General features: G+C 43.6%; 1 protein-coding gene across 7 annotated transcripts in view; it reads right to left on the minus strand.

Moving 5' to 3' along the window:
• Positions 1-22,183: 22,183 nt before the first annotated feature.
• Positions 22,184-27,345, minus strand: part of LOC126869054 (proton channel OtopLc) — a 34,222-nt gene continuing 29,060 nt past the window's right edge. For all 7 annotated transcript variants that reach the window (XM_050625178.1, XM_050625177.1, XM_050625182.1 and 4 more), the window contains one exon: positions 22,184-27,171. In XM_050625178.1, the coding sequence (XP_050481135.1) occupies positions 26,477-27,171 (695 nt within the window). In that variant the 3' untranslated portion in view covers positions 22,184-26,476. The remainder of the gene's footprint in view (positions 27,172-27,345) is intronic.

Here is a 27,345-nt window from a genome sequence, read left to right on the forward strand (position 1 = left end):
GCTGAAGGTGGTGCTGGACGCGAAGATCCGTATAAACCGAAGAAAAAACAATTTGCTAGGTATGTAATTCCTCGGTTACTATCGAGGACTCACGCGAAGGTTTCTCGGGCCAGTGTCTCTGCTAAGTGCGGATCATCAATTTCATTTGGTTGCGTGCACGCACTCCGCTGCCACTTAAATTCTTTCCGAGTAGCTACGTCAAGGAAACGAAAACAATCGATCATCTTGTGACGTATACGAGCTTTTCTTGCAAAATTATGCTGATTTCGCTGCTGTCGACGCGATCATTTTGGTAAAAGTTCGTTATACTGACAGTAAATTAAATCGTATTTGTCGAAAGAGAAAGAAAGCTTAGTATCTACGAATTAGTTGGCTACGAATTTATGGCACGTTTGAAATTTAATTTTTGCTTGGTTTTTAATTGACTGGAATTAGCTGAAAGCGGAGCTACCCGTTCATCGGTATTCAATTTATCGTATAAAATTGAAAGGATATCATGCACGTCATCGAAGATTCCTGCGTATTTTCCTCAAACTCGAGAAATTCTCCAACAACGGAAACATGTTATTCGGTCGAAAATGGCCTGAATGAACGCTCAGGAGAGTCAAGAAGCGTTCGAACGAAGAAACGCGAGTCGAACTGGTGTTTAAGAGTAAATTGGCATCTGATCGCGAACAATTTTAGTATTCGGTTGTATTTTTAGGACGATAAAGGCCACAAAAGAGATTTACCTTCAAAGTATGTTCACGAGCGTGAGTCACGCGTGCAAATCGAACTGGCGGAAAGGAAGAAAGAAGGCAACGAGCCCGATGCAAATTCTTTCTTGCAACGGAGACTCCTCGCGTGCGGTTCTCTCGACAGAGCAAGGTACATAACAACAGATCGATGCCTAGCTACCCCTCAGGAACAAGTTCTGGAGTATCGATCTTAAAACGTTGTACTTTTCTACCTCGGTCCTGTCGTCTTCTAAATAATAGTTACGTTTATAGATATGAACGTCCAGACAACATAAGTAGCATATCACATAGTTCAGGCAATAAATTAATAAGTTAACCAATTAATATTTAAACGAGCCAAGAAATTTAAACGTTCGAAAGTTTCCTCGCCGTGTGATATCAGAGTTTAAAGATTGCTATAAACGCAGTGTGTTTCACGGTACGAATTACAAAGATATGGATACATCAGTCGCTACAAACTTCAGCTTTTTCATAGTTTACGGCAGCTCATTTTTTATTCAACGTTTAACCGATAGCTTCGCCTACAGTGCGAACTCGCATCCCGGTTAAGCGTAGATCGTGAAAGCGAAGCGAAAGGTTGCTTAACGCCCTCGATCGATCGTGATCAAGTTATGGTTGACATTTCTTACGGGGCCGTTCAAATATTCAATTGCATTGAAAAAATGAATCGTGGTCTATTGTACTTGAACTGTTGTCTTTACATTGTGGACTAAAGATTGACAGTTGCTACGACTATGTTTCAAAGGAGCAGCGAATTTAATCCCTTAGTGCGTTTTCTCCGATTTGCCAATCAAAATGGCTAGATTTTTCTATCATAAAAAGCGAACGCAAAAATGAATATACAATGTATATTTTTACAGGATATGTATTAAGATACTTTAGCGTACGATATCGAGGCTTGGATTCACGAAGATTGGCAAATAAAGTAATTGTCTAATTGAAAATGACCTATTGGGTTAGCAACTAAGTGATTGCCAACTAAGTCATTAGGCGGTAACGGCAAAATCCGCAATCACTTAGTTGCCAACCCAATATATTACCTTTTATTAGCGAGTGAAATAAAATTCGATTTTCGGTGGAAAAGTTCCCGTTCTTCGGTAGAACGGCGGAGGAATGTGCGAAACGATAGCTGCGTGACTCTTACTGCCACACAAAAATCCTGTTAGGATTCGGTTGTTGTGGTTCGCCTGTTTTTGGTCCCCTCGCTCGTACCTCGCCAAATCTGCTAAACGATGTGGTCACAGTAATTTAGTTATTGACCACTAAACTGCCTCTTTGCTTGCCTCGAGGGGCTCCAAGACGAATGATCCCTCTGGAAGTCTCTGGAACAACAACTATTCAAAAGCCTGACGAACACCCTTTCGTCTTAGAAACGCGTTTCTATCGCGTCAAGCGAAATGAAACGTTTTCAAATTTTATTAGCAGTCTGAAAACGAGATCTCCAGGGCACTTTACTTCGCCCGCAGCATTGTCAAACTTACTGAACGAGTTCATATTTCCAGAGAACACGACAGCATATTTAGAGAAGATCGATGATTATTATATTTGATGAAGTGTTTATTATATTTTTATATTGATATTTTCTCGAGCGTTTAGCAGCTGCGGTATGCAGCACAAAAACGACGATCGAGTTTTAACAAGTTGCAAATTATTGACGTAAAAATGGATATACCGAAACGATTATTTCAAAAAATAACTCGTATTGTTGTGATAGGCTGTGAAGTGGAAGCGCGACATAACAGAAATTTCGATGTTTTACTTCGCACCATCGAAGATACTGTTCGTGGCTGGAATGATGGGTAGCAAGAGAAGCGAGCGACATGTTCTACTTGCTCTTCCTTTGACTTGTAACTGTAAATGATAAATTTGTACATATGACCAACTTGGTTAACCACGAAAATATTCCTTCCGATGACCTTCTTTCCAGCCACGAACCACATTATAAGCACATAATATATTCTTCCAAGTATACCTATCTTCAACATCGGTAGGTTAATTTTTGCTTCTTTCCTTATCGTGACACAAACTAAATCACCCCAGATAAACTATCGTGTGTAAAAAATCATGGTGACCCAATCAAGCACGAGGAGCTCGTGACTAATTTAATTAAGGACGCGTTCGTTTTTCACGCAATGCGCCACGCGACCTGCGCGGCGTGTCCTTCCTGCACGACGCGGGAACCGCACGAACCGGGGCTTGAGACCGCAAGAAAGAAAGAGAAGGCAAGAAATCGAAGAGAAAGCGAGAAAGAAGAGGCAGGGAATAAAGGAAAAATATATACGTATATCGCGACGATTACTCCGACCACGGGGAGTCGTGCAGCGCTACACATAGCATGAACGAAGATTTATCGTGAACACTTTGCATGGTCGTCGGAGCGCGGCTCGCCTACGCTGGCAGAAACTTCGTGTCCACGAGCCACCACTATTACCACTATTACGTTATACATGGTGGTAAGGGCGACGGTGATAAATCATGCGACAGGAATGATTCGGCTAAATTGCTGCTCGCACGTATCCGCGCTCGAAACTGCCCCTCGCTCGTTCTCCTCGTGCGCTGTCGATTGCTCGCCTAGGCCACACCGGAAGGCGGCGGGGTACGAGGGGTGAGTTCCACGCAAACCTTTCGTGCCCTGCCTCCAGCGGGAGGAACCGCCGCCAGGAACCGCCGCCCGTAGAAAGAGGCAATGTCCGTCATCCGCGTTAAGTACGCACGCGTCCAAGTAGCCATTGGTCTATTGATTTTACTGGATCTCCTGGGGGCTGCTTCTCGGCGGATTGTGTTACCTCTCGCCGGTTGCCTTTACGGTGTCGGCCCGCTTCCAGGGAAAGGCGTGTCACCGAGAGGCGGAGATCGACCCGGTCGCCACAGTGGGGCAGACCTACCAACGATTGGTCCCTGTGACCGGGACGCGGTAGCCAGCCGCGACCACCGCGCTATCGGCCAGGGAACCGACTCTCGCAGCTATGCTTCCCAGCCTCTTCGTTCGTCTCTCGAGGCCCGTTATTTTTTTTCTTTCGAGCTCGCCACGAAGGTAATGTCGATTTCGTACACGCTAACGCTTTTGACAGTGTTTGTCATCTCTTCAGGTTCGTCTCGTTTCCCGATCTATCGTTTGAACGCGACGTTACTTGGTCTTTGGTAGCGGACTGCTCGAGCATTGCATCGCCGCCATTGGAAGAACGCCCTCTCGAGTTGCTTTTGCTCGTATTATCGTTTCACGGGTATGTTTCGTCGAACTTTCGATTCTAAGTCTGTTTGAATGCTACTTGGTATCATGCGTGATACGCCAGTTAGATGCTTCGGTATTAGCGACTGCTATTTTACATATATATATATAGTTATTCTTGCGCCAGTATGTCCTGCACAATATCGAGTTAGCTAATCGAATGCGCCATTGTGTACTATTTCGTACTATTTTCTAGAGATCCACCAGTCCTCTGCGGTATGCAATTAGGTATTAATTACTTCATCGTCAACTTATCTATAAGATACTGAATAGTAGAAGGTTTTTCAAACGGTCATTACGATATTTCTCCTCCCTAGATGGTGGCTGTATGTCGGGGAATAAAAACGAGCGTTCTTAGACCATGGAAGGATAGGATCGTTGGCATTCTAAGTAAAATTATGCGATCACCGGACCGATAGTTCTAGACAGCGGCTATATTGTAAGTAATTTTGCGACGGTCGAGGGGGTTAAGCTAATTGCGGCCCTCGCATAAGTTAGCTGTGCGACGCGTTGTAAATACATACGTCTTGGTCGCAGCTACGAGAGCGTGAACCGCGCGTATTTGCATGGAACGCACGATATTCGGCGCTTAATTGTTCTGTCGCGGCCATTCCTCGTCCTTTGTTCCTACTCGTCCTGTGAAAAATATTATCATCGGAGCAAGGAGCGTGTAACCGGTGCGCTAGCTCATTTACGCCTTTCCCAGGAAGTGCGCGAAACTTTTATCGCCTTCACGAACTTTCTCTGGGCAAGAATCTATTCTCCCCTTACTTCCTTTTCGTTCCTTTCGAGAGAAAATTCTAATGTTTCGAACAGTACTAGTTTCTAATTTGTTGGGTCACTGCCAGACGTGTATCGTTTGTAATTTATCTATAGTTCACTATGATCGCAACGCACTGTTTCATCATTTTTCTTGTGGTAATTAATCTACCTAGATTCCTTACTAGAATACACGATTATCTACGGTATTAGGCGATCTACGTTTGGAAGAATCGATTCATTTGAAATTGATTTGTTTTTCATCGTGAAAAAGAATCGGAGAAATTCTTGATTAAGAGACGATTCGAACAACGAGTTAACACGTTCGTTGCGAACAACTCCAGTTTCGGTATTTATACGTTCCTTCGTCAGAATCGTATCTTGTTTTAAGAAATAATCTTTGTTCGAACGAACTGTTCATAACCTTTCTCATCTTTCCAAGTTAGTTTGCTAATACGCACAAAAACAACTTGCGTCAGTAGCATGATATAGATACTTAGGTAATCGAAAGGGTACAAGGTACATCAATAGCAGCGAACGTAGATATTAACCTGTTAGCTAAGAGATTTGATAGACTTTTGTAACGATACAGTTCGAGATAAATTGTAGAAAAGATAATTCAATTTCAGTTAGATTCTTCCCGGTACTTGCAAATGCATGCATTATATAAATACATGCTCTATATGTAACAAAAATAAAACTATATGCGTTGATATAAAAAGATAAACTAATAGCTATAAAATGATCCGCGAGTAAAGAAATTTCTATTCAAACTAACTCGTTCAAACTTTCCCGGTTAAGCAAAGCTACGAACATCTTTCGATTTTTTCCAACTTTCACGACATTGAGAAATAATCGCTCTTCGGAATTTCGTATAAAAGTTTTATCTGTAAATGGCGGAACAAAATTTTGCTCGCAGTTTCGCATCAGCCCGCTAATCTAGTTCCACGCAAGACCATCTGGCCGCGTGAGCGTTAACAAAAGACAGAGGACGATGGAATGACTTTGCACGTCTGTTTAATCTCCCGTTTTCGGAGGCCAGAGTCTTCCCAGGGATCGACGTGTCCGACCCTGAGCAGTACACGCAAAGATTGAAGGCTTCGCGGACCACATGGACAAAGGGGACACCGTGGTTACATTCATTTCGACTTGCAAGAATGTCAGGGCGCACAAAAAGACCGAGACCCGCCCTTCCGTTACGAGCCGCTTTCCCTCGTGCGCCCGCGAGCATGGAAACGGACTTGCCTCGAAAGTCGTTTCGCGCGAGTCGATTCAACGCGGCTGCGACCGGATGGAAACGTGGTCGATGCCGATTTCTCAACCCGGGAAACGGCCAAATGTGAAACGCAACCGACCGTATTGCTGCTAGTAATCGCGAGTTTCTCTTCTTCGTGTTTCTCCCTGTCGTGTCCCGCGTAACAGTCCCGATGCTCTCCGAGAACTTTTCGTATTTGATTATAGAGAGTCGGAGACGGATCTCTGTCGCGCGGTTGAGGTTTGAAATTTGGTTCTTTGTTAAGTTTGACCAGGTTTCTTTCGCGGTGAAAGTTTTTGAAATTGTATCACAGGTTATACAAATCTACGAATTTTTATTTCGGCAGAATAGTCTTTCTTTTTCCTTCAGTTTTACAAAAGAAAACAAAATCGACGAGTAATTTATGTACACATCGTGAACGTTGCTAAAACTTAACCAAACTCCAGCCTTCGATTAATTCAAAACTAATGCTACAGATTGCGAATATCAATGATAACGTTTATTACTTCGATAGCATCTTTTTGTCAACGAATGTTCTAAGACAGCGAAGCTTCAAGTTGAAATTCTATACAACTCTTGGTGGTCAGCAATTTTTTGAACGATCAATCAGCAACTAACCGGACTAAAAACCAGCTATGGGTTTTAAGAGCATTAGAAGCAACCGTTGAGAAGCGAACTGTCACTGGCGGAGGAAATTAAAAGACGCATGGAAGAAAATATATTACGTGAACGACTGATACCAATTGAGAGTTAAATAACCGAAACGTTTTCTAAACGTTTCTTGTCTCTTTCCTAACTTCCTCCAGACGTCTGCGTTTAGTATGTAGTTCGATCAACAAGCTGCGACGGCTGTTCGTAATCTTACCGAACACGCGGCTATTGTCAGTCTGACGCGCGCCTAAATAATTCGAAGGCAACAGCGTCGGCTAATAATGACGCACGAGCGGCTCAGCCGAGCTGGACTCCAGAAGCAGAAGAAGTAGCATCAGCAGCCGCAGCTTCGTATACTTAGGTGTTACATATTAAACGAGAAGGCCGTATTCTAGCTAGCCGAAGCAACCACCTGTGCGCATAGCTAATACCATATAATAAGGGCTCATGCATATGAATTTCGTGGGCCAGCCCAGAGGCGCTTATCGCGTAGAAATCTATCGGGCCTCAGCGCCGCGACCGCGCAACCCTTTTTTTCGATACATCTATGCGGAACATCGCGATAATGTCTTTCACTGGCCCCATCGTGCGTGTCGTCCGTTTCCTTCTTTTCTTTTTTTTTCTTTTTTCTTTTTTCATCCAGACGCGCACCTACGTAAACGGTTTCGGAGCATATCCGACGCGATGGAAAAGAGAATGAAGACATTTTAATTAATTCGTCGCTGTGGGTGTATTTGCGAAGATTATGGCTGTTTGCGGCTTGTAGTTGGTGGAACTGCAAGGTGCGATTAAGGAGATTGTACGGTTAACACTTTGGTGAACAAAATGGCAGTGATCGTAGTTTTCCTGGAAGGGCGAAGAAAAAGCAGCTCTGCGGTCATAAGCTAATGACTGTATTCTATGATATTATGGATATCTATGCGTAATAATTGCAGTAACGCAAGCGATATGGTAATTGTAAGTTCTCCGAGGATTTCCTAAAGTTTCTATGTTAGACTGAATAATCTGTTAATCAAGGGTAATGAATACTCAACTGATTGGATGCCCGGATATTTGATCCACTAGATATAATAATTTCTTTATTTACGAATCTTCTGTATTTTAAATGCAACGTAGCAATGCTAAAAATAAATGAAGATAAATTATATCATATTTATGTTTGAAATTTATCGAACTGCATATTTGAAATTGATTTATCCTATAGCTCATTAATGTCAGAGTTATACAAGTTCCTGGTTAAGGGATCGTTTGGTTAAAGGGTAGATACATTTATTAGAAAATACAAATAGAAAATTATTGTTTACGTTTATTTTAAGTAATAATGTTTGTTCCAGTACATTATTATTCTTTGTACTCCCTTGCCATTCCAAATCATTTTATCGAAAAGTATGGAGACAAAAATGTAACAGTTGCATCAATAACACTTTACGTCCTTAGATAATTGAAGCGATACGACGTATACGTCAATCACAGCGAAAATGTTAGGAATTGCATGGCTAAAATGGCTAGCGTACGCAAAGTAGATTCGGTCGTTTATGGTCTGACACATAAGCACAGTAGAGTAACGGTATATTTAAGTCTGTTCAGAATGCGATCTTCGGATCTGTAATAAAGTATGAATCATAGCACAATAAGTGGCAGGAATTTTTTCAATTCTTTCGCCTGATTCCATAACGAGATTCTCTGTGTACAAAGAGAAGATAGACGCGTGTAACGCGTGCACAAAGGATACAGGCCTGATGTTCTTTTGGTGCACGGATGCGTACCATGAAGAAGAGATATGGCCAAGCTAATATCCGTGGAGAGATTTCTTATGTTCTTACGATGTAATAAAGACTGGCTGAAGGGGGACAGATGCGTTCGCGTGGCAGACGCGGCGATAAATTCCTGCAGTCGATTCTTCTTTTGATCAGCGGGGCTGCAAGGTTGGCCCTCGGCGTTGTTGTTCGATCAGTGGTTTCTTTGAAATCGGTTCGATCGAAAGGATGGTAAGGCAACGAGCAGCTCAACCTCGTAAGCATTTTTCTCTTGAAACACAGTCGTATCCTGTGATACGTTCTGCGACTTCTTACGCTAAATAATCGTATACTTTTTTATCGTCCCCTGAACGAAAAAAAGATACACACGTACATGAAGAAATTACTTGAAGAATTGTGTGTTGGTATATCCGGTCGGACGAAACCTATTAATTAATAAACCGTGCATCGCTTCTCTCCGCTTTCCAGAATAACGTCTGCGTCCTCGACGATATATCGTCTCGACGCGTAGGCTCGACACGTCCGGACAGATGCTTGCACGCAGGCGGTCTCTTTATTCGCGGGTCGTGCGTACGTACGCGATCCGCTTCGCTCGTGTCCATCTGTTTCTCGTGGTCGGTCTCAAAGACGCTCGTCGATGAAAAACCGGGTCCGCGATCTAATGAATTCCGCCGTTCGTTTTGCATACCTATGCGTGCCGCGTCCCACGTTTAACGCGCGATTTGTAGATAAACAATACAACGCCGTAAGCGGAGCAACGCGCGGATCTACTTATGAATTAATTTCCTCTAATAGTTAGGGCCCGATAACGAACACCGTTTGCCGTGAGCCGCGCTCAACAAATATTTCCACCCTTTCATTACGGCATGCTTATGCATACATCGATCTTTCTATCGATCCTCGTTCCAGTACACGAGCTCTATCTACACGAACGGTGCTCACACGTTGCCTCACCGAGCCCAGCTTATCCGTCCATCCGTCCGAGGCTGTCACTTCGTAACTCCTTGCCGATCCGTCATTTTCACCGACGTCCATCCTCTTCACTCTTGAATTCAATGCGCTTACTCTCGGTCCCGGTGGCGCTCCGTAATGAACAGAGGACACGAGGGGATCACGGACGAGAGCGACAAAGACCACCTTGAAATAAAAAGAGGGACGGCTACGATGAAACGAGATGGACAAGGAGAACGGAGCCGAGTTAAAGGAACACCTGTGCCAACTGGGGCGCAACCGGGCCACAGACGGATGGACGAGCGAACGGGTGGACAAAACAGGTGGGCCGTCACGCCGGGATTCTTCACTCGTTCTCCCGTGGGCCTCAGCTTTGGCCCTGCGAGACTTTAATTCATCGCTTCTCGATGCCACGCCACAGTTTCTCTTTGCTACTATGCACGAGCGCGCGATTTGATCGTCTTTCATGCTTCATGAAAAATTGCCAGCCACTTCTTGAAGATAATTTTTTAACGATTTCGCGTTGCTCTGATCGGATGTTATGTATTACATGCAACTTAAAAAAAAAAAAAAAAAAAAAAGAAACGAATCCCGTCATTTTGTAGATTGTTTGTACATTTTAGAGGTAAGGTAAAATCGTGCCGTTGAAGCGTCGACGGTGTAATTAGGAGTCGTTTCCACTTATTCCGTATGCAAATGCCTCCTACTGCGGATTAAAACATCGATAAACAATTTAATAATGTAATAGGATATCGGATGCGACGAAGATGACTCGTGTATAATTAACCGATTGTCTTATGTCTGATCCCAGCAGCTTGTTGATCCTCTTCTGTGACCCCCGCTGAATATACAACGGATTACGAGAGTGTTTGAACATTTATCGTAGAGAAAAGTTTCGCATATTTGTTACGTAAGTTGTATCCCGATTGCTGTGGCTTAAAAAACCAATTTAAAAATATATGTAGAAGTTACAAGGTATTTACCGAAAACATATATTTAGTAGAAAAATTAGTACGATATATAGCGCGAATAGCTGTCATAAAACACGTAATTAGCGCTAATGAATGGTAACTCCTGAATATCGAGACCTATCGATACGATGAATAATCGGCTGTTTAAGTACCTCTGTGATATGCTAACGAAGTTTAAAAAAGTTTACGCGTAATATATTCGTAAGAATTTTCTATGAACGTTGGAATACTCTCGTGAGCCACTGTACATGCCCTCGATCATATCAATTTAGAAACAGGAACTCGCGTACTCGTGAAAACTGGCAAAAACGATGGACTGTTAAAAGAATCGATCGTGGTTGGCAGTTTTACGTTCCCGACATCGTCCCTGACTTTTCCGAACGAATTTTAATTAGCGTGCACGATCATCGTTATTTATGCAATTGTGTAGCTCGCATGCAGTGAGTGGTAAACAGGGTAATCAGTTGGCGCAGCGCGGGGCGAGTTAAAAAGCCGCAGGCGCGGTGGACGCGGATAAAAATTTAATCGGGTGAATTGCAACTATGGCTAATGCGTGTCTAAGCGAGCGCGTGCGCCACGTAATGCAGCTATGCAAGAAAATAAGACATAGAAAAAACTGAGGAGGAGGAAAAACGTTCTTGGTTAGAGCGCAGTTACTCGTAGACACGTGTGTTGCGTTAATTTGTATGATCGATAGCCCGTTTATTCGTATCGTGGCCTCTTGATGCGAGAATTCCTCGCGTGTTAAAACCAGAAGGAACTTTCGTAAATTTACGTGACTCGATCGTACGGATTATGAGATTCCCGAGATAATCCCAGGAAACGGTAGCCGCCGTATTCTTCCCTTCTGTTAATCCTAAGCTGCACGACTTCCTTCTTATCGGTCGCGCTAACCCTTTGCGGTCCAAACAACATTTGACGTTTAATCCTAATTAATTCATAGTCAATACGGTATTTTCGAAAGCTGGTTAGAATTCGAACGCATCTTTATATTTTTTCAACCAACAGCGCATATGTGAATTGACGTATCTTGATTAAATTAACATACGAAGACTGCAAGAGAAAAAAACAATCATATTTTCCTTTTTTTTTTTTACGGAGAAGCAGTTTCAAGATCAGCACGTTGTCGATTTGTTTCCGAGGCGGACGGCGGAACACGTATTCTCTTAATCTCTTCGTAACCTCCAAAATTGCTCGTTACAACGTTAAAATATTGCCTTAACAGTTGTATCTTGGGCCTCTATAAAAATTTGTTAATTTACCTAGGTATATCGTTGGATAAATTCGTTCCATTGCTACCTACTACAATATTACGTTAAAATAAAAGGATAAAAAGTCTCGAGTGAAATAGAACGTCGATTCCAATTCAACAGTGGACTACCAAAGGTTAAGTATCCAGTTCACGAAACGTTGAAACATATAAGATCCATTGGACGGAGGTTGCTTCGTACCATTCGTTTCATCAATTAAACCTTTTTACAAATGATACCGCAAGTCGTTCGAAAAAAGACCGACACGATCGAAGAACCGTTTATGAAAAGGGAAAGGCGAACATGGGGAATCAGCCCATCGAAAAGGTGGCTCGAAGCGAACAGATTGAAGGCCGTTTTTAGCGTGCTCAAAGGGGAACCGGTGCTCCCGATAAATCATAACATCGACGATGTATCGGCGTGTCCAGAATCTCTCCACCTTCGCTTCCGGTCCGCGGGCAGGGAGCCGATATCACCTGCCGAATTGGGTGCCTACCGGGCGCACGCGGCATCAAATACTTGCGGTTGTCGGTCGGTAAGCGTCGAAACCGCGGCCAGATGTTACCACGAGCAACGAAGAAGGTGGCGAAGATCGCGATCGTACATTACGAGTCCCCTTATCGTTTTCTCTGGGACCATGGACGACCAGCTGCGTATCCTCGGCTCTCGTCGACCCGCCACTCCGAATTTATCGCTCCGATCTCCGTATAATAACCTAATCGGACGTTGTATCGTTGTTGCCAACTTTTTTCGCCACGATCTCTCTCGTAACGGGCGTCACGCCGCACGATTTCGGGAACTTAGATTAAAAGGAAACCACACGACGCTCTTTTTTCACCCTGTCTTTAAATCGATTTCTTGTTAAATCGATTCCGTGGAACGGATTAGCGTGTAGGAATTGGTAGCGGTCGATTAGGCGATATCCTGTTCGTTAGCAACTACTTTTTGACGAACCATCGAAAAGTTTTTACTCGGGTGGAATTCTTCCGAAGGTAGCCGGTCGAGCGAGGAAGCGTTTCGTCGAACGGTTAACTATCTATTAACGATGACGCTTTCCGTCCTGCTAAATGGTATCTCTAATCTTTGCCTACACGCAACGCTGGCAGCGGATATCACGGCGGGTCGAGTCATCGTACCGGCAAAAATCGCGTAAAATAATCGCGCGTACTCGGCCCAGATCCGGCGCGTCGAATTTATCGATCTGTCGATCTCCGTATAATGAGCTAATCGGATGTTATATTGTTACCGGCAGCTCCTTCGTTCCTTAAAGTACACGGCCAACTCGGGAGAGCTCGGCGAATTAAGTGGAGTCGAGAAAGCTCCGATCAAAGAGAAAGAAAGCGAGAAAGAAAGAAGGAGAGGGAGAATGGAGCAGAAGCCAGCAGAACGGATGGAAAGAAGGATCGGAGCTGTTTGAAAAGAAAGGGTGAGAAGGAGAAACGACCGAAGTAGGGTGAAACAATGAGAGGAAGTGAAGGTCCAACGAGTGCGGCTTCTTTCCATTCCCGATTGCCATGGAACTTAACCGAAGATATCATCCGTCCCTCCATTCTCTCATCAACGTGCCCGTTAGGTGTACATCCAACCGAGATATATCTGGTGTACGATGCCCCTCGCATCAGTCATTATCTCGATCGGCTTGACCTAGCCTATGCATCGCGATGCTATTCTAAATTACGCTCTTCTTTTCACGAAGACCTTCCCCGTTGCTTGTGTTCCTTGATTTCTCCATTTCTTTCTTCTCTTCTTTCTCTCGAATTGGCAGACTAAAGAGATGGATTTGCACGATGAGCTCTTTTCGCGGATAGGTAGATCGTTCTAATATCAACTACGTTTTTGTCGAATCTTCTATCAATCTCCGCGGATGTCGAAAATCGTTAAAACGTTAACTGCATTATTACTGCGAATATTAATACATGCGTTTGATTCCATAAAACGTAAATGGAAAGTTAACTCTTTTAAGACTAACTAGACTGTACTTTCATGTCCCAAGATAACTTTGGTGACACTTTACAGAATGACTATCGTATTTAATATTTTCTATTATCCCTAAGAACCGATGAGAGGCATCATCCTATTAGGTACGCACATCGTACGCGTAAGCCTGATAAGATTAAAAGAAAAAGTGGTCGTTGGATGGTAGTTCACTGATGAAATTGCTCACCACGGTAGTTATCTCGTTGATAAGCTAGACGCTGGTAATTCGTATAATTTCGTAAAAGACATATGTGTACTTCGTTCGTGCTGTTTCATAGCGTGGTAGCTATTTATACAGATACTGTTAGAACAAGCTTCGTTGGTTGTGCCATTTGTATCGATTCTGTCTCGCACTTTAGCAGGATAACTTTGAGAACCGCCGATTCAATTGTCCATTGATAAACACCTGGCGCTTGAATCGCGAAAGTCGATGGCATTGCATGTCCGCCGATGTCTGAATCACGAAACCGGAATGCACCAGGGGACTGTCAATTATGACAAGGCGTATTTTTCTAGAAAAGTCATTCTCCGAGGATCGTTTCACGAGACGATAGTCACGAATTGCGAGGTGCATCCGGTTCGGCAGGATGAATCGGTATCCGCGCTTGCAACTTCTTGCGCGAACAACTCGGACGTTTATCCAGGCAAAGGGTATAATCAATTTTTTGAAGAAGACTCGGCTTTCCCTCGGTCGGGTGTTCCGCTCACAATAGGCTCGCGTGAAATCAAGCGAGTCGAAGGTTCGCGGAAAACATATGGACGGGCAATTAGTACCTACGCGGACCCGCGGCACGACCGTGTGTACACCGTGCATCCTGTAGGATCGTTCTGTTGGTAATAGCCTGGTAAGTGTCCAGCTCACGCATGCTGCGCGGCCTATGCGTGCGCGACTGACTGCGTGCGTGGTGCTCGCGTCCAAGGGTGTCAATCCAGCTACCGCGGAACTAACCGCTTTGCGGCTGCAACAGAAAAACCTACATTTTTCTAGTAAGTAATTTATACAGCATCATAGAATAGCCAACTGCATTCTACATTTCAATTATCGATAATTTTGAAGGAGAAAGAGTATTGTATTATCAACTAACCGTTTCTTTTCAAAAACGAAATCCATGCTATCCATTGTCTATCACTTTCGAAGGAATCGTGCATAATTCTCGCGTACATTGCTGGAACACGAAGAGAAGAGACGATCGAAACAATTCCCAAGGCAACGAGGAGTGCGACATATGCAGGCGAGTATTGGCCAGCGAGCGGGAAACAAAGCGATCGGAGGCGAGTCGGGGCGAGTCGAGGCGAGTTGAAGCGACGGTACGGCGCGTAAGTGTGCGTAAACGCGCGTAATAGGCGGGGAGGGGCACAGCAGCTGGCGTCAGAGTGACAAGATCTAAAATTAGAGTGGTTGTGTTGCGTGTCGATCGTCGCATGCGCTTATCATACGCCCCCTTCCGGCTTCTCCTTATTTTCATAACTTCTTTCAATTCTTCGCGCTGCCTCCCATCGTTTCTCTCGCTCTTGTTCCTCGATCGTTCGTCTTTCTTCTTGCTTTCTCCTTACCCGCTGTCTCGTTCTTTGTCTGATCGGTGCTCCCATTCGTTTTCTTTCCTCGCCGTTCTTTCCGTTCGAAAATGCGGTCTCCGTCTGCGAGGAGAAACCGTGAGAAGGAGATCGATGATGGAAGCAACTCGAGGACAGACCGCGAACTCATTGACGATGAATTGTCCGTGGTGGCGCGCGAAACCGAAGAATTTCACCGGACTGAAAGGGAGGCGAGCATATCTTGGCGGACGAGGGCGGCAAGAGACGATCAGGTGTTACAAGACAGGTAATCGGACTGTGGTGCATTCGCACGCATGTGTACCTACGCGTCCGTCCGAAGGTCTTTGAGAGAGAAGATACAGTCACGAGAGATGTTCAGGTCAGAACGTGTATTACTTATTTACCGGTCCATCGTCGATATTTTACTTGAACGCAGTTTTCCTGCCGAAACTGCTTCCGATCTTTTCTTTCGTACGCTATTATCAATCGAACAGAGAATGCACGATTATCGTTCGACTATCGTTCGATTCATCATCATTTGTCTTTTAAAGAATCTAATAGTCGCTCGATCCTCGACAGCTAAATCGTCGGCTATATGTTTCAATAGCCAGTTGGTTATAGTCAATCTCGTTTTTTCTCTTTTTGCCTTGTCTTTCTCTCTCTGTCCCTCTTTATCTTTTACACGCAAGAATTACCTATAAATCGATGAAATATTCGCGTAAACGGTAGACGAAGCAACTTGCAAGACCGACAGAAACTAAGCGTGCATAGGAGAGAAAACTAATGGCCGTGGCGCGTGTGTCCACCTGTAATTTAACATAAGTACGAGCCCGTAGGTCGTTGTAACCGTGGCCGTTTGTGCGCGCTGTGTAGATAAGTACAGGCTACCTACTTTATGCAACCGCCCACGTCGTTTCGTGCCGCGGGCAAAAAAAAATGCCTGGAGGATTTAGGAGCGTCACGGTGTGGACGTCGCGAGCGGCCCCCCCCCCCCCCTCCTGTGGCAAGGACGCGGAAACGCGGTGGAAATTCTTAGTCGTTGTTGTTCGCACAATTTCATTTGGTTCTGGCCGCGTACATGCATCGCACGTAATTTCCCCGATAATATAGCCGCCGTTACGTTCCGCGTTTATGGGATAGAGTTGACCGCGGTGAATTTTAAACGTGCTCCGTATAAAATACTCCGCGACCGCTCTTCGACTTTTGACGATCGAACGTTTACCGGGTACAAGAGGTAGCTCGAGCTCCGGCTTTATCCTCGCAAAATAGTGCTCGTATTTTTTCCTTTGGAGGAGTTACCGTTTCTTCGAGTAAGTGCGCAATGCGAGAGCAATTTAGAGATGTCTCGATAGAGGGTAATTGCTATTCCGTGGGAGCTGAAGAAACGGTGAAATTATAGCCGTGTTCTAGCATCGCAGCGACGCGACGTGCGATTCGGTTCGAGCGTGTGTAGATGGTCGGAGACGGTATATCTTCACGCGTCGATGAAATCCAACGCTAACGACTGCCAACGAAAGAAAAGTCTGACCGTAGACAAACACCGTGAGCTACTGAGCGAAGGAAATAGATGCACTCCGTTCTACCTATTATCCTTTTATCGGCAGATCCGCGGGCTAATTAAGGATGCACTTATTCCACCTTGGCGGAAGCTCTTCCCACTTTCCAAAGGAGTGCAAACAAAAGTAGATGTTTGGTTATCGCGTTTCGATCGTATGCTCCACGCTCCATATCGTTTTATTCGATTGCCACCGCGGCTGTCTCATTGTTCCGTTGCCTTCCGTGTCTTCAGAGAGGACGTTTAAGGGCGGAGTGAGGAAGAGAAGGAGATGGAGGTGGAGAAGGTGGAGGTTTTTATCGGCGATCGTTGTCTCGCGAAGACAAACGCCGAACCGCCGCGACTGTCCTCGATTTCACGTTATATACAGGAAAGTTTGTCCGGCGTGCGCGAGCCTGCTATGTCTCGGTTCCTGTCTAGTGCAGCTGCCGTGAAATCGCGGATCACGACGTGGCGCCGCGGTGTGAAATCGCGGCTGTCCCCTTCAACCTGCTCTCGTTTCGGACAGATTTCAGCCGTCCGGCCATTCGATCCGCGATACACGTGCCAACTTTTTACGCGCGTGCCAATTTCTTCTCTCGCGTTGCCTCTTTCGTCTTTAGTACGCAGAAGGCACCTGATTCTGAATGAAAAAAAATCTATATACACGAGTATTTAAAACGATCGAATTGATTTCTTCGTTAGCGAGCTTTCATACGATTTATGGAGCGTATTTCTTTTTTGGCATGCTTCTGTTCAGCCACCGTTTATATTCTCTATGAATTATTTGTTACCTATTGTTCTCTAACTATTCCTCCGTCAATAAATTTCCCTAGTGGCTCTTTCATCTCTGCCTATCTATATCATCGGTGCTCGCTGCAATTTTTCATATCAAAAATGCATCGCTACTTATCGTTACTTGAACTCCCTACAAATCGTCTAATTACGCTATTCTACTGAAACTTCCTTTGCGGCGTACGAGGTCGTGAGTATGATTCCCCTATAGGAAAGAACGCGCCATGAATATATCTATTCATTTCCTTATGTACATTTCGCTCTAAACTTTTAAATAAATGCTTGATTTCTTTCAATTTTTTTCTGCGTGGAACCATATATTTTTTCACGAAAGTATCGACAAACGTCGCGCCGTTATTACCGATTAAACCATTATCTGACTGCCGCCTATAGCTGCTGCTGAGAATGAAAGGGTTAATGCGTTTATATATTGGCGTATCGTTTCCACGAACTGTCGTGCGAGCGAAGAAAAAGTTCTTCCCTTTTATCGTAGAAAATCGTATTTCTATCGTGTACTTACTGCAAATCGATAAAGTTGAAAAAGGGTAACGGTAGAAGACAATGGATCGAACAAGATTTATTCACGATACACACGTGCCTGTAAACGACGACGCGCTACGCATCAAACGGGGAATCGCGTCCTTTTTGCGTGCGATCGTGGCAATCTTGGCGAGGACGAGCGGGGACCGAGTACGTCGAGGAATGCGAGGCAAGCAGTGCAAAAGGGCGGTACATCTGCGGCAGCGAAAAGACGGGCGCTTGTATTTAGCGGTGTGCAGGTTGGTCGTGCACCGGGTTAAGAGGAGGGAGCATATCGCGAGATAGGATCGGACGCGGTAGCCGCGTACGACCGGCTGGTCGAGATAACCATCGAACCAAACGAACCTGGCCAACCCCTTTTGCCTGACTTTTCAGCCACCTTGCAACGATTCGGATATCGCGACTGATCTACCTCTCCCTCGCATTTCGGCCCACTTTATATTGTATACACAGTGCATGCGAACGCGGAGCTCAACGACGATATATCGCCATCTGTGGCTCATTAGCTTAAGCGGTACAAACTGAGTAGCGCGGTCTCTCGCTTCGCTTCGTTGCGCGTTACCACTCGGGCACTCGCGAGTTCGCTCGACTCCGCTCGACTCCACGCTAGCCTCGCCTCGCCTATCACCGACCGCTTAACGGCCATTATACGGATTATTACCTTGCTTCTCGAGTGGAAAACTGCCAACTGACGCCGTCTTGAATCCCAAAACGAACGAGGAAGCAACTTTTTTTTTTACAGCGTTTCGGCTTCTAGTCGAGTACCGCCTTCTACTGGTCAGTGTGCCGTAGTTAAGGCGACTGTCGGACCATCCATGCCCCTTGGCGAATCGTTCCGCCGTTTCTCGTTAATCTTTATCACGCGTGGAAACGATATTCAATTAGATGCGGCGTCTATCTAGACAGTTAATCAATTTCACGTTCTGTCCACGAATGACGGGTACATTTTTTCAAGATTCTCTTTTAAATTCGTTGCTCATTAACAGCGGCTACCGTTAGACTACGGTTATAGCGGATACGCGTCCCGAAGAATCTTCATTCTGACGAATGAAACGTACGAAAAATAACGTAGAATGGCTCGAAGTATTTTACTTTGTATAATGCATTCTTTGCGTTATATCAGATACTTTGAAATTTCGTTGCCACTACAGCGATTCACGATTATTCAGATTATATTGATCAAATTTTTAACGAATCTGATAATCTATACAGAAACTATAAGATATCTGCTGCACACATGTAGTAAAAAGTTTCTAAATTATCATACTACGTGCCTAGTAATAAATTACTAAACATATCATAAACATAAACACATAATAAATGTTAAAGATTACCCCATTGAGTATTCAGGGTTATTAATACAATGATCGATTAACCGTTTAAATACTTCTGTGATCTCGACGAATATACAATATATGCACTTGCACTAAATATATTCCATGTACTATTTTCTTCATTAATATTCTATATAAATTTGTTTTAAAGTCTATCAATGTAATCGTACCTCGTCGTGTCTCATTAGAGTGCCGAAGATATTTCGAAATGTTGCATAGTATAATACACATAATACATCGATAAAAAGTTTCTACAAGTGTTGGAATTTTGAATACTTCCATGAACTATTGTCACTACTCTCGTAAGAATCTGTGTATTTGATTGCTCTAATAATCGTATTCGTCAGAAAACGTACCTAATGTAACCATAGCTTAACAAGCGTTAGGATGTCATCCGCAAATCGAGCGAGGTTATATTTAGTTACCATGCTCCCGATCACTTGCACGAGCATCTGAGTTTTAAGTCTCGTTGGTATTCGTCAGGCGGATTAGAAGCAGATAACAAGACTCTGACGCAAATGACGACCACGAGTTATACGCGCGTGCTATGACAAAAATTCTGACGACTTAATAACTTGATACGACTCGTAATACGTACGTGTGCGAGATCCGTCATTCCGCGAATTTTATTAGCGTTACGCGCGCATTTTAATCGGCCTCGGAATGCTGTGACGCGTGAACACCGGTTTCATGGACTCGTCCATGCGAGTCAGATTAATATTCGAATGATCCCTGGAGAATTCCGCGAACCTCCTGCATTTCGCTGGTGTGGAACGCAAAAGGAAATGTTGGAAGGTTACACAAACACGGCAACGGTTTTCACGGAAACGTTTCATTACCATGCTTGCTTAAGACCAAGAGGCAGCATGGTGACAAGCGTTTAAATTACTTGTTGTGACTACGATTGTTCGAGCATACTTGGGATACTTTTTCAAAACGATTCTAATACTTTTTAACTGTCATATCTCTGAACACAACTATAACTGGAAATGCTCGATATATATGGACATCACGGAGCAAAAGCGCGATAAATTCATGTTCTTTGATTTCCTGACTTTCATTCGGTTTGGCAATTGGAAAGGAATGTTTCCGTATGACATAGTTGCATAGGAAGATAGTACGCGAGACTCAAGGATACGAATCTTCTAAGAAAATGAACGATAAGTCTACGAATTTTTGTAAAAAAAATCAAGCCTATGACTAATGTTGTGACGATCTTGATTTTTTCACATTTGGATCTACATCTAATACAGATTATAAAATACAGATTTTGGTGATGCGAAATTGATGGAAAACGCATTGAACAAGAACGCCGTAGAATACGAAGAATGCCAGTTATTCTATTATTGCCCTGTAGCCTTTGTATGTTTTTTATAGTTTCGTAATTCTTGGCCACTTCGGTGCATATAGTTTTGAATAATGAACCGATTTTTCGCAAGCGAAAGACGAAGTGACGCGATTATGGTGGTTATGTTTTTAAAAATTGATGAAAATTGTGCCAGACGAAAATACGGTTTATGGAGAGGATAAGTTGAAACGGCGGCTAGTGTGCACGGCCGCCACCCACGCTGGCAGGAACACGAACGAACAGGTAGGTAATACATGGTGTACGGTGGCACGACAATAGTCGCGTCGTTGTCACAATGACAAGAAGGGAACCGGTATTGAAAGGCAAATGAGAGGCAGCGCTGCTCTTCCTCGCCTTTTAGTTCATCTCCTTTCTGTCGCGCACCCACATCCGCTGCCTTTCAAGTAGCACCCCAAAACACACCTTACGCAAATTAATGTCGCATGTTAACAGGACCCCGGTTCCAATGACCGGGACAACGAAGTGCCTAAGGACAGTTGGCTCGTCATCGTCTTTAATAATGATTCATCGCCATACGGCGCGACTAATTGTTTACCGGTCGTTCACAAGCAGCTTCTTCACCGTGAACGTTTCTTCTGTCGTCGATACGCATGCCACGCATGCATATGTATTCTCACGTGGCTTTCTCTTTTGTTTTTTTTATTCTGTTCGACCCGCTATTTTACGGCTCGTTTTCTTGTTCGGCTCAATTCCCTGGTTTCCTGTATCGCGTTTGTTTTCCAACTATCCATGGTGTCTGCTATTTCCTGCGCCGATTCTTTACGCTATAGATTGTGAATTGTAACGTTCGAATTAGATTAAATTAACTTAGGTGTCCAAAGCCTCAATGAACTTTTATTTTTTCTTTCTTTTAATCTGTCGTTGCTTTTCTCTATACATTTATTAATATTTTCTTTTTAAATATCTGTTATGTGGTATGTATTTATGTTGTTGGTTTCAAATAATGTTGTTTGATATCGTTGAATTATGTATGTGATATATAATTGAATTACATATATTCTAATGGACCAATGTGGAGAACTGCATTGCCAGCACCATGGGCCTGCTTTGCCATCTGCCTTTAGACATTAGACTTACTCGTATAGTAGTTACCTTCTGTTTCTCTTATCATTTGAGTGTCATTTTCAGCATTACCGACTCGGTATAAGATTAATATACTGAGAATAAGATTACGACGTTTATAGTGATTGGAAATAGAACTTTCGCTTATTATTACAGATAAAGTCTAAAACAGTATATGTTGTTGTCCCGAATAAAATGCGGAGTTCTATATTTCTATATTAATCAGAATTTTATATCTCTACATATCTTTGCTATATGTATAATTTATAGCTGTAATACATATAACTGTGATATTCCAATACGGTAATAATGTCTAGCGTATCATAATATTTTCTAAAATTTAAGCATATCAATTTTTTTTATGCAATATATATAAAAATTAATGTCAACAAATATATTGTACCGTTGAGAAAGTAGTTTCTGTATTCTGCATGCATTATAAACAAAGTAATAAATACTGCAAAACAGAAGCCAAATGCTATATTACATCTAGATAACTTTTATTAACCAATATAATCGTATATTGTTACAAATGACGGTGGTACAATATCGTACCACCTCAACGGATTACAATGAAACGGCGTGTTAACGTTATACAATTAAAATGGGAATCGATGAATGAGCGAATTTTACGAATGTTTACGGTCGTATCGTCGCTACTCGACTTGAAGAAACTGCATACACGACAACATGTAATTTGTAGAACTTTTATCCTTGTGTCTTGCGTATTGAAACGTTACTCTAATCCCATTGTTTGCGTGAATTCTTCGGTTTGCCACCTGCTCGTATTATCGTATCTATCTGATAGAGTGGTGAATATGTCGGTTGTGCGCGCGTATTGTATATGTGTACAAACTGTAATTATGCTCGAAGACATCGAAAACTCACTACGTAATGTTAAATGACGACGTGTCGCGGATTTGCTGTTGGTTCGCGCCCTCGCGGATTTTTCTTTTTTATTCTTTATCGTCACTGGAAATAATTACACAGGAGCGTGCGTTTGCATGATCGCGCAAACTCCTTTTGTCATTCTAATTATCTTTCTCTCGTAAAATTCCTCGTAAAATGGCTCGTAATTCTAGTCGTAATTTTCCACCGTACCTGATCCAAGAAGCTAATTGCAGCTCTTGAATCGAAGATTCGCGTGTTCTCCACGAGTTTCGAAGCAAATCTGCGACTCATTGATTAGGCTTACGGCTACTATCGAGATACTGATGTACATACACAAGAACCATGATTCTCCTGTTCTCTAGAACACGGGTAGAGTATACAAAGACGTTGTTTGCCGAATAAAAACGTGTTGCACGCGCACCGTTGCTCAATCACTCGCGCAAACGCGTTCCGGACTCACTCGTACACTCACTCTCGATAAACGCTGGAAGGGTACTGGTTTCGTATATCTTTCGCTCGTTTTCCGTTTCTGCTCGAAAATCGCTGGCTTTACTCTTTGTTCCCTCTTCGTATTTGCGCGTGCCTCAGCTTCCTTCGCTTCCTTCACGTCTCCCTTTTCGCCTTTCTTCTTTATTATCACTTTTCTCGACTTTTGTTGGTCCTGTGTGTGGCAGTGCCTTGTTAACTAAGATTTTTGTTAGAACGTCACAGTGATTTCTTTTTCCCATCCCCGTGGACTCGCATCCCCTTCTTCCTTTCGATCTGTGGTACACGCTGATCCTCGCGCAGAGCGATGGTGAAAAAGATTCGAGCGGAGGAAAGACCAAACGAACGTTCGTTTCTCTTTGCTTTGTTCGATTGTTGTCGAAATCAGTGGACGCGGATGTGTACGGTTTATGGCTTTTTTCGCGGATTCACGGTTGTTGAAACGAGGCAGTCGAGGGCAAGGGGGTGCGAACCACGTTTTCAATTGATTTCAATCGATTTCAATTGACACACGCTCTGACTAAAATCGATCGATCGGTCGTAAAATAGTCGACGACGAAACTAACCTGCTTTTATTTGAACTTTCAAGGAGGGGTTTGATGAGGTTTTTGCATCACAATTTAAGGGAAAGAGACGCGGCACCCCCTTTCTATCGAAAACACCTCGAGAACAGAACTCGCAACAAAATTGCTCTTCGTTTCACAGACATTCTGCTGAACAATAACTTACTGTGCATCGTTATTTACATATTCGCACGCAGCATTCCAATCGCAGTCGCGCACATCGAAGTCAATAAAAGATCTCCATATAATTGTATTTATATTTATATATATTTATATATATATATTTATATATATATAATATATCTATCTATCTATATATATAATATATTTTTTAATTTTTTTTATATTTATATCGTATTACCTTTTAATAATGTCGTCTCGGATTACAATTATGTATAATTAATCTTTATGTATAACTAGTGTCACAACTTCGTCCCCCTCGTTTCCATCATCCCATTCCCCCCTTTCGCTCTTTATATCTCTTTCACCTATACATATGTCTAAGAATTAAAATATTTAGACTCGAGTAGCTAGGTACGTACTTCGACCGGGGAGGCTTTCTGTTAGGGCGGGGTTGGAGTATTTCCTTTCTGAGTTTCACGGAATCCGTGGAGGGATTTTCAATGTATAACGACTATGTAAACACGTGTGTTCTCTCTTGGTTTGCTTGCTCAACCATCTACAATGTACGATATCCATAGCGAATTAAGTGTGAAAGGTCGATCTATCTCTTTTCATTTCTCTCGATTCTCGAGATAACTTTGGAAGCTAATCGACGACGTTAATTAACAATAACTTTCCGTGAATGGTATGTGTGATTGTGTGTATGTATATGTGTGTGTATGTAAGATTCACTACTAGTGTACCGACTATAATTTCATCGTCGTATAATCTTCTCTTGCACGTCCATCTTAAAACATCGTCTACAGTATTTCTTTACTCTTAATCTCTTAGTCTCGCGATAAAATCTACATTCGTGGTTTCTCACCTCTTCGCCGTAGTGCGAACATTCTCGAGCCTGTTTCGAGCGCCCGGATTTATTTCGAACAAAAAAGGAAGAAAAAAAACAAAGAAAGAAGAATACACTCTACTCTTTATACACAATTTTTCATCCTGTTTTCTCGCTAACGTCGTCGTCGTCGTCTTTCTCGTCCATTCTTCTGTCCCGTTTTCTTTTATACATGCACGTCATTCGATTCGAATACATGCTTCGATGTCGTCGGAACACTCTGCGGAGCATGAATGTCGAAATGGTGTGTCGATAAAAGATTCTAAAAGTTAGAAACAGTTTTTGTACTTTGCAGCACGCAACGAGAAAGAACGTCGAAATTGTTTTGGCGCGCCTTCTCCTTCCGGTTCTTTGATTTCCTTTTGTCGATCGATCGGCAAACGAGCGGCCAAATTTCGTCCTTGTACTCGTCAGAACAAAAAGATATCGTTCGCGAGACCAAAAAGCGTCGTGTCAAAACGTCAAGCGTCTTGCTTGAACGCGGCGAAAAGGAATTACCCTGTTCCTGCATCGAGTCTTGCGTCTTTTCTCATTTCTTCGACTGTTCAACGTTTCCCGCGTTTTTCTTTTTTCTTTTTTTTTTTGTCACGAGAAAGGGATCACGTGGCTATTTATCTAGAACTATCGTGTGCCATGCTAACGAAGAATATACTCGATCGCTAATATGAGGTGACTCGTTAAGAAGATCGTTCGTTCGCTCCTCGTTCTCTTCTAGGTACCGTGATTGCTAATGTCCACTTTTTACTGAAAAATTTCTAATTGGATCGTTGGCACACCTCGGTCGAACGATGGAAGCGATATCGTTTGAGCAAGTTCGAGTTTGCGATTGAAAATGTTTTTGATCGATGCCGAGGTGTCGAAGAGCGAAGCGATCTCTTAAATGCTCTCGATGCACGATGGGGCGAAGGTACATATATAATATATAAAAGTAGAAAATTTGACGGCAGTATATAGAGATCGTAAAAGATGTGAAACACGGTGAAAGGAAATGGGCCCTATTTCGTGAAATGGTATTGCACGTACACTGTGTTCGTATGGTTTTCTCTAGAACTTTTTGTGCTTTATGGCGAATACAATCGGTTTAATTATACGTTTTGTACCTATGCGAAATTTTCGTTTTCTTTTTTTCTCGGCGGTCATTGATCGACCTGTTCCTCCTGATCCGTGCTCTCTCGACTCACTTTACCGATCAAGGAAGCAACGTCCAAGCTGTTTTTTATGCTAAGAGAACCGAGGATAAAATACATAATGCGCGTAAAAAAATAAAACGACGCTTCGCGATCCTTTGCGGTTTCTTCGCGAAGCCCCGACCTCGAACACGCAGCATCGACACCTGCGCCTTTTACTTTGACCCCCGACTTTTAAATCGTCGATCGAGTTTTCCGTTCTTTCCTCGACGAGCACCGTAAAAGCAACGTCTTCGTCGTCGTTCCTATTCCGCTCGTCGTTCCGTGCTTACTCGGCTGTTTTCGCCAAGATTTTAAAGAAGAGACCGGAAGCTGCCCCGATTTCTCCGGCGATCCACGAACGCCCCAAGATATGTCCAATTATCGGCTTTGATCAGAGTGACTCGTTGAAACCTCGAAGCCTCTCTTACCTGCTGGTAATCCATCCCTTTGTCCAAGTGTTTGACTCGCGATAGACTCGAGTGACGAAAAGATCGACCGAAACCTCGAGATCGATCGTGCAGCCAAGAATGTTGTTTGTCGTCGAGAGGCAACTTCGGCCTCGTGTCGTTCTCCATTCTCCAAATCTTTCTCGATTCTGTCTACGAACGACGATCACTCCGGGCCATTGATCCCAATGAACGGCCTGTTCGTCTAGTCGAGACGCGCTTTATAGCTGGTCTTCCAGATCTCCGCGAACGTGACCGCGCTGTGGAACCTGTGGAAGATGCAGAGCGGCAGAGTGACCCTCTGCACGATGGCCCAGGCGAGGAACCCGTAGAAGTCGAGCTGCACCGGGTTCGCCATCACTTTCTGCGACTCGAACGTGTAGATGACCCACATGGTCAGGTTGCAGATCAACAGGAAGGTGACTACCTGTCGGCCAGGCTTGCTGCGATCGTGCTCGGGCAGGTGAACCCTTCTACGAGAAACGTCCGCGATGAACAGCATCTGAAGGATCACCTGTGCGACCGACAGAAGACCGGTCACCATCACCAGAAGATTGGGTTCGTGTGTGAACGCTGCTAAGGAACCGGCAATCACGCTGAACACCGCGTAGACGAACAGGCCGAAGCCAGAAACGCGAAGAAGGATGTCGTTCAGGTCGCTTTGCTCTTCGGCTTTGAATTTCAAGCTCTGCACCCGTATAAATCCGACGATTATGGCGACGATTGACAGGACCATTAACACGCAATGGGAGACGTCTGCTAGGTAAATGGCGACGAGACCGAAGTCCGGATGATGGATCAGCACGAAGAAGAGGATCAAGCAGATGAGGGAGCCAACCAGCAGCAACAGGCCGAAGAATAGTCCTTTGCTCGCTCCTACACAGTCCACCCTTGTGTGACCTATTTTTGCGTTGAGAGATGAGTTTAGTCTTGCCCTGCTTTAGCCCAACGTTATTTTAAGCAGTCTTGCGAATGGTTATTTTAAGCCAAAGATTTAATCATAGTCATTTGGAGATGAAACCTTGGACGAGCTACTATTATGTAAATTATAATATGAATGCTTCTTTTCTTGAA

The sequence above is a fragment of the Bombus huntii genome, chromosome 8 (assembly GCF_024542735.1).
Source record: "Bombus huntii isolate Logan2020A chromosome 8, iyBomHunt1.1, whole genome shotgun sequence".
Classification (NCBI taxonomy): domain Eukaryota; kingdom Metazoa; phylum Arthropoda; class Insecta; order Hymenoptera; family Apidae; genus Bombus; species Bombus huntii.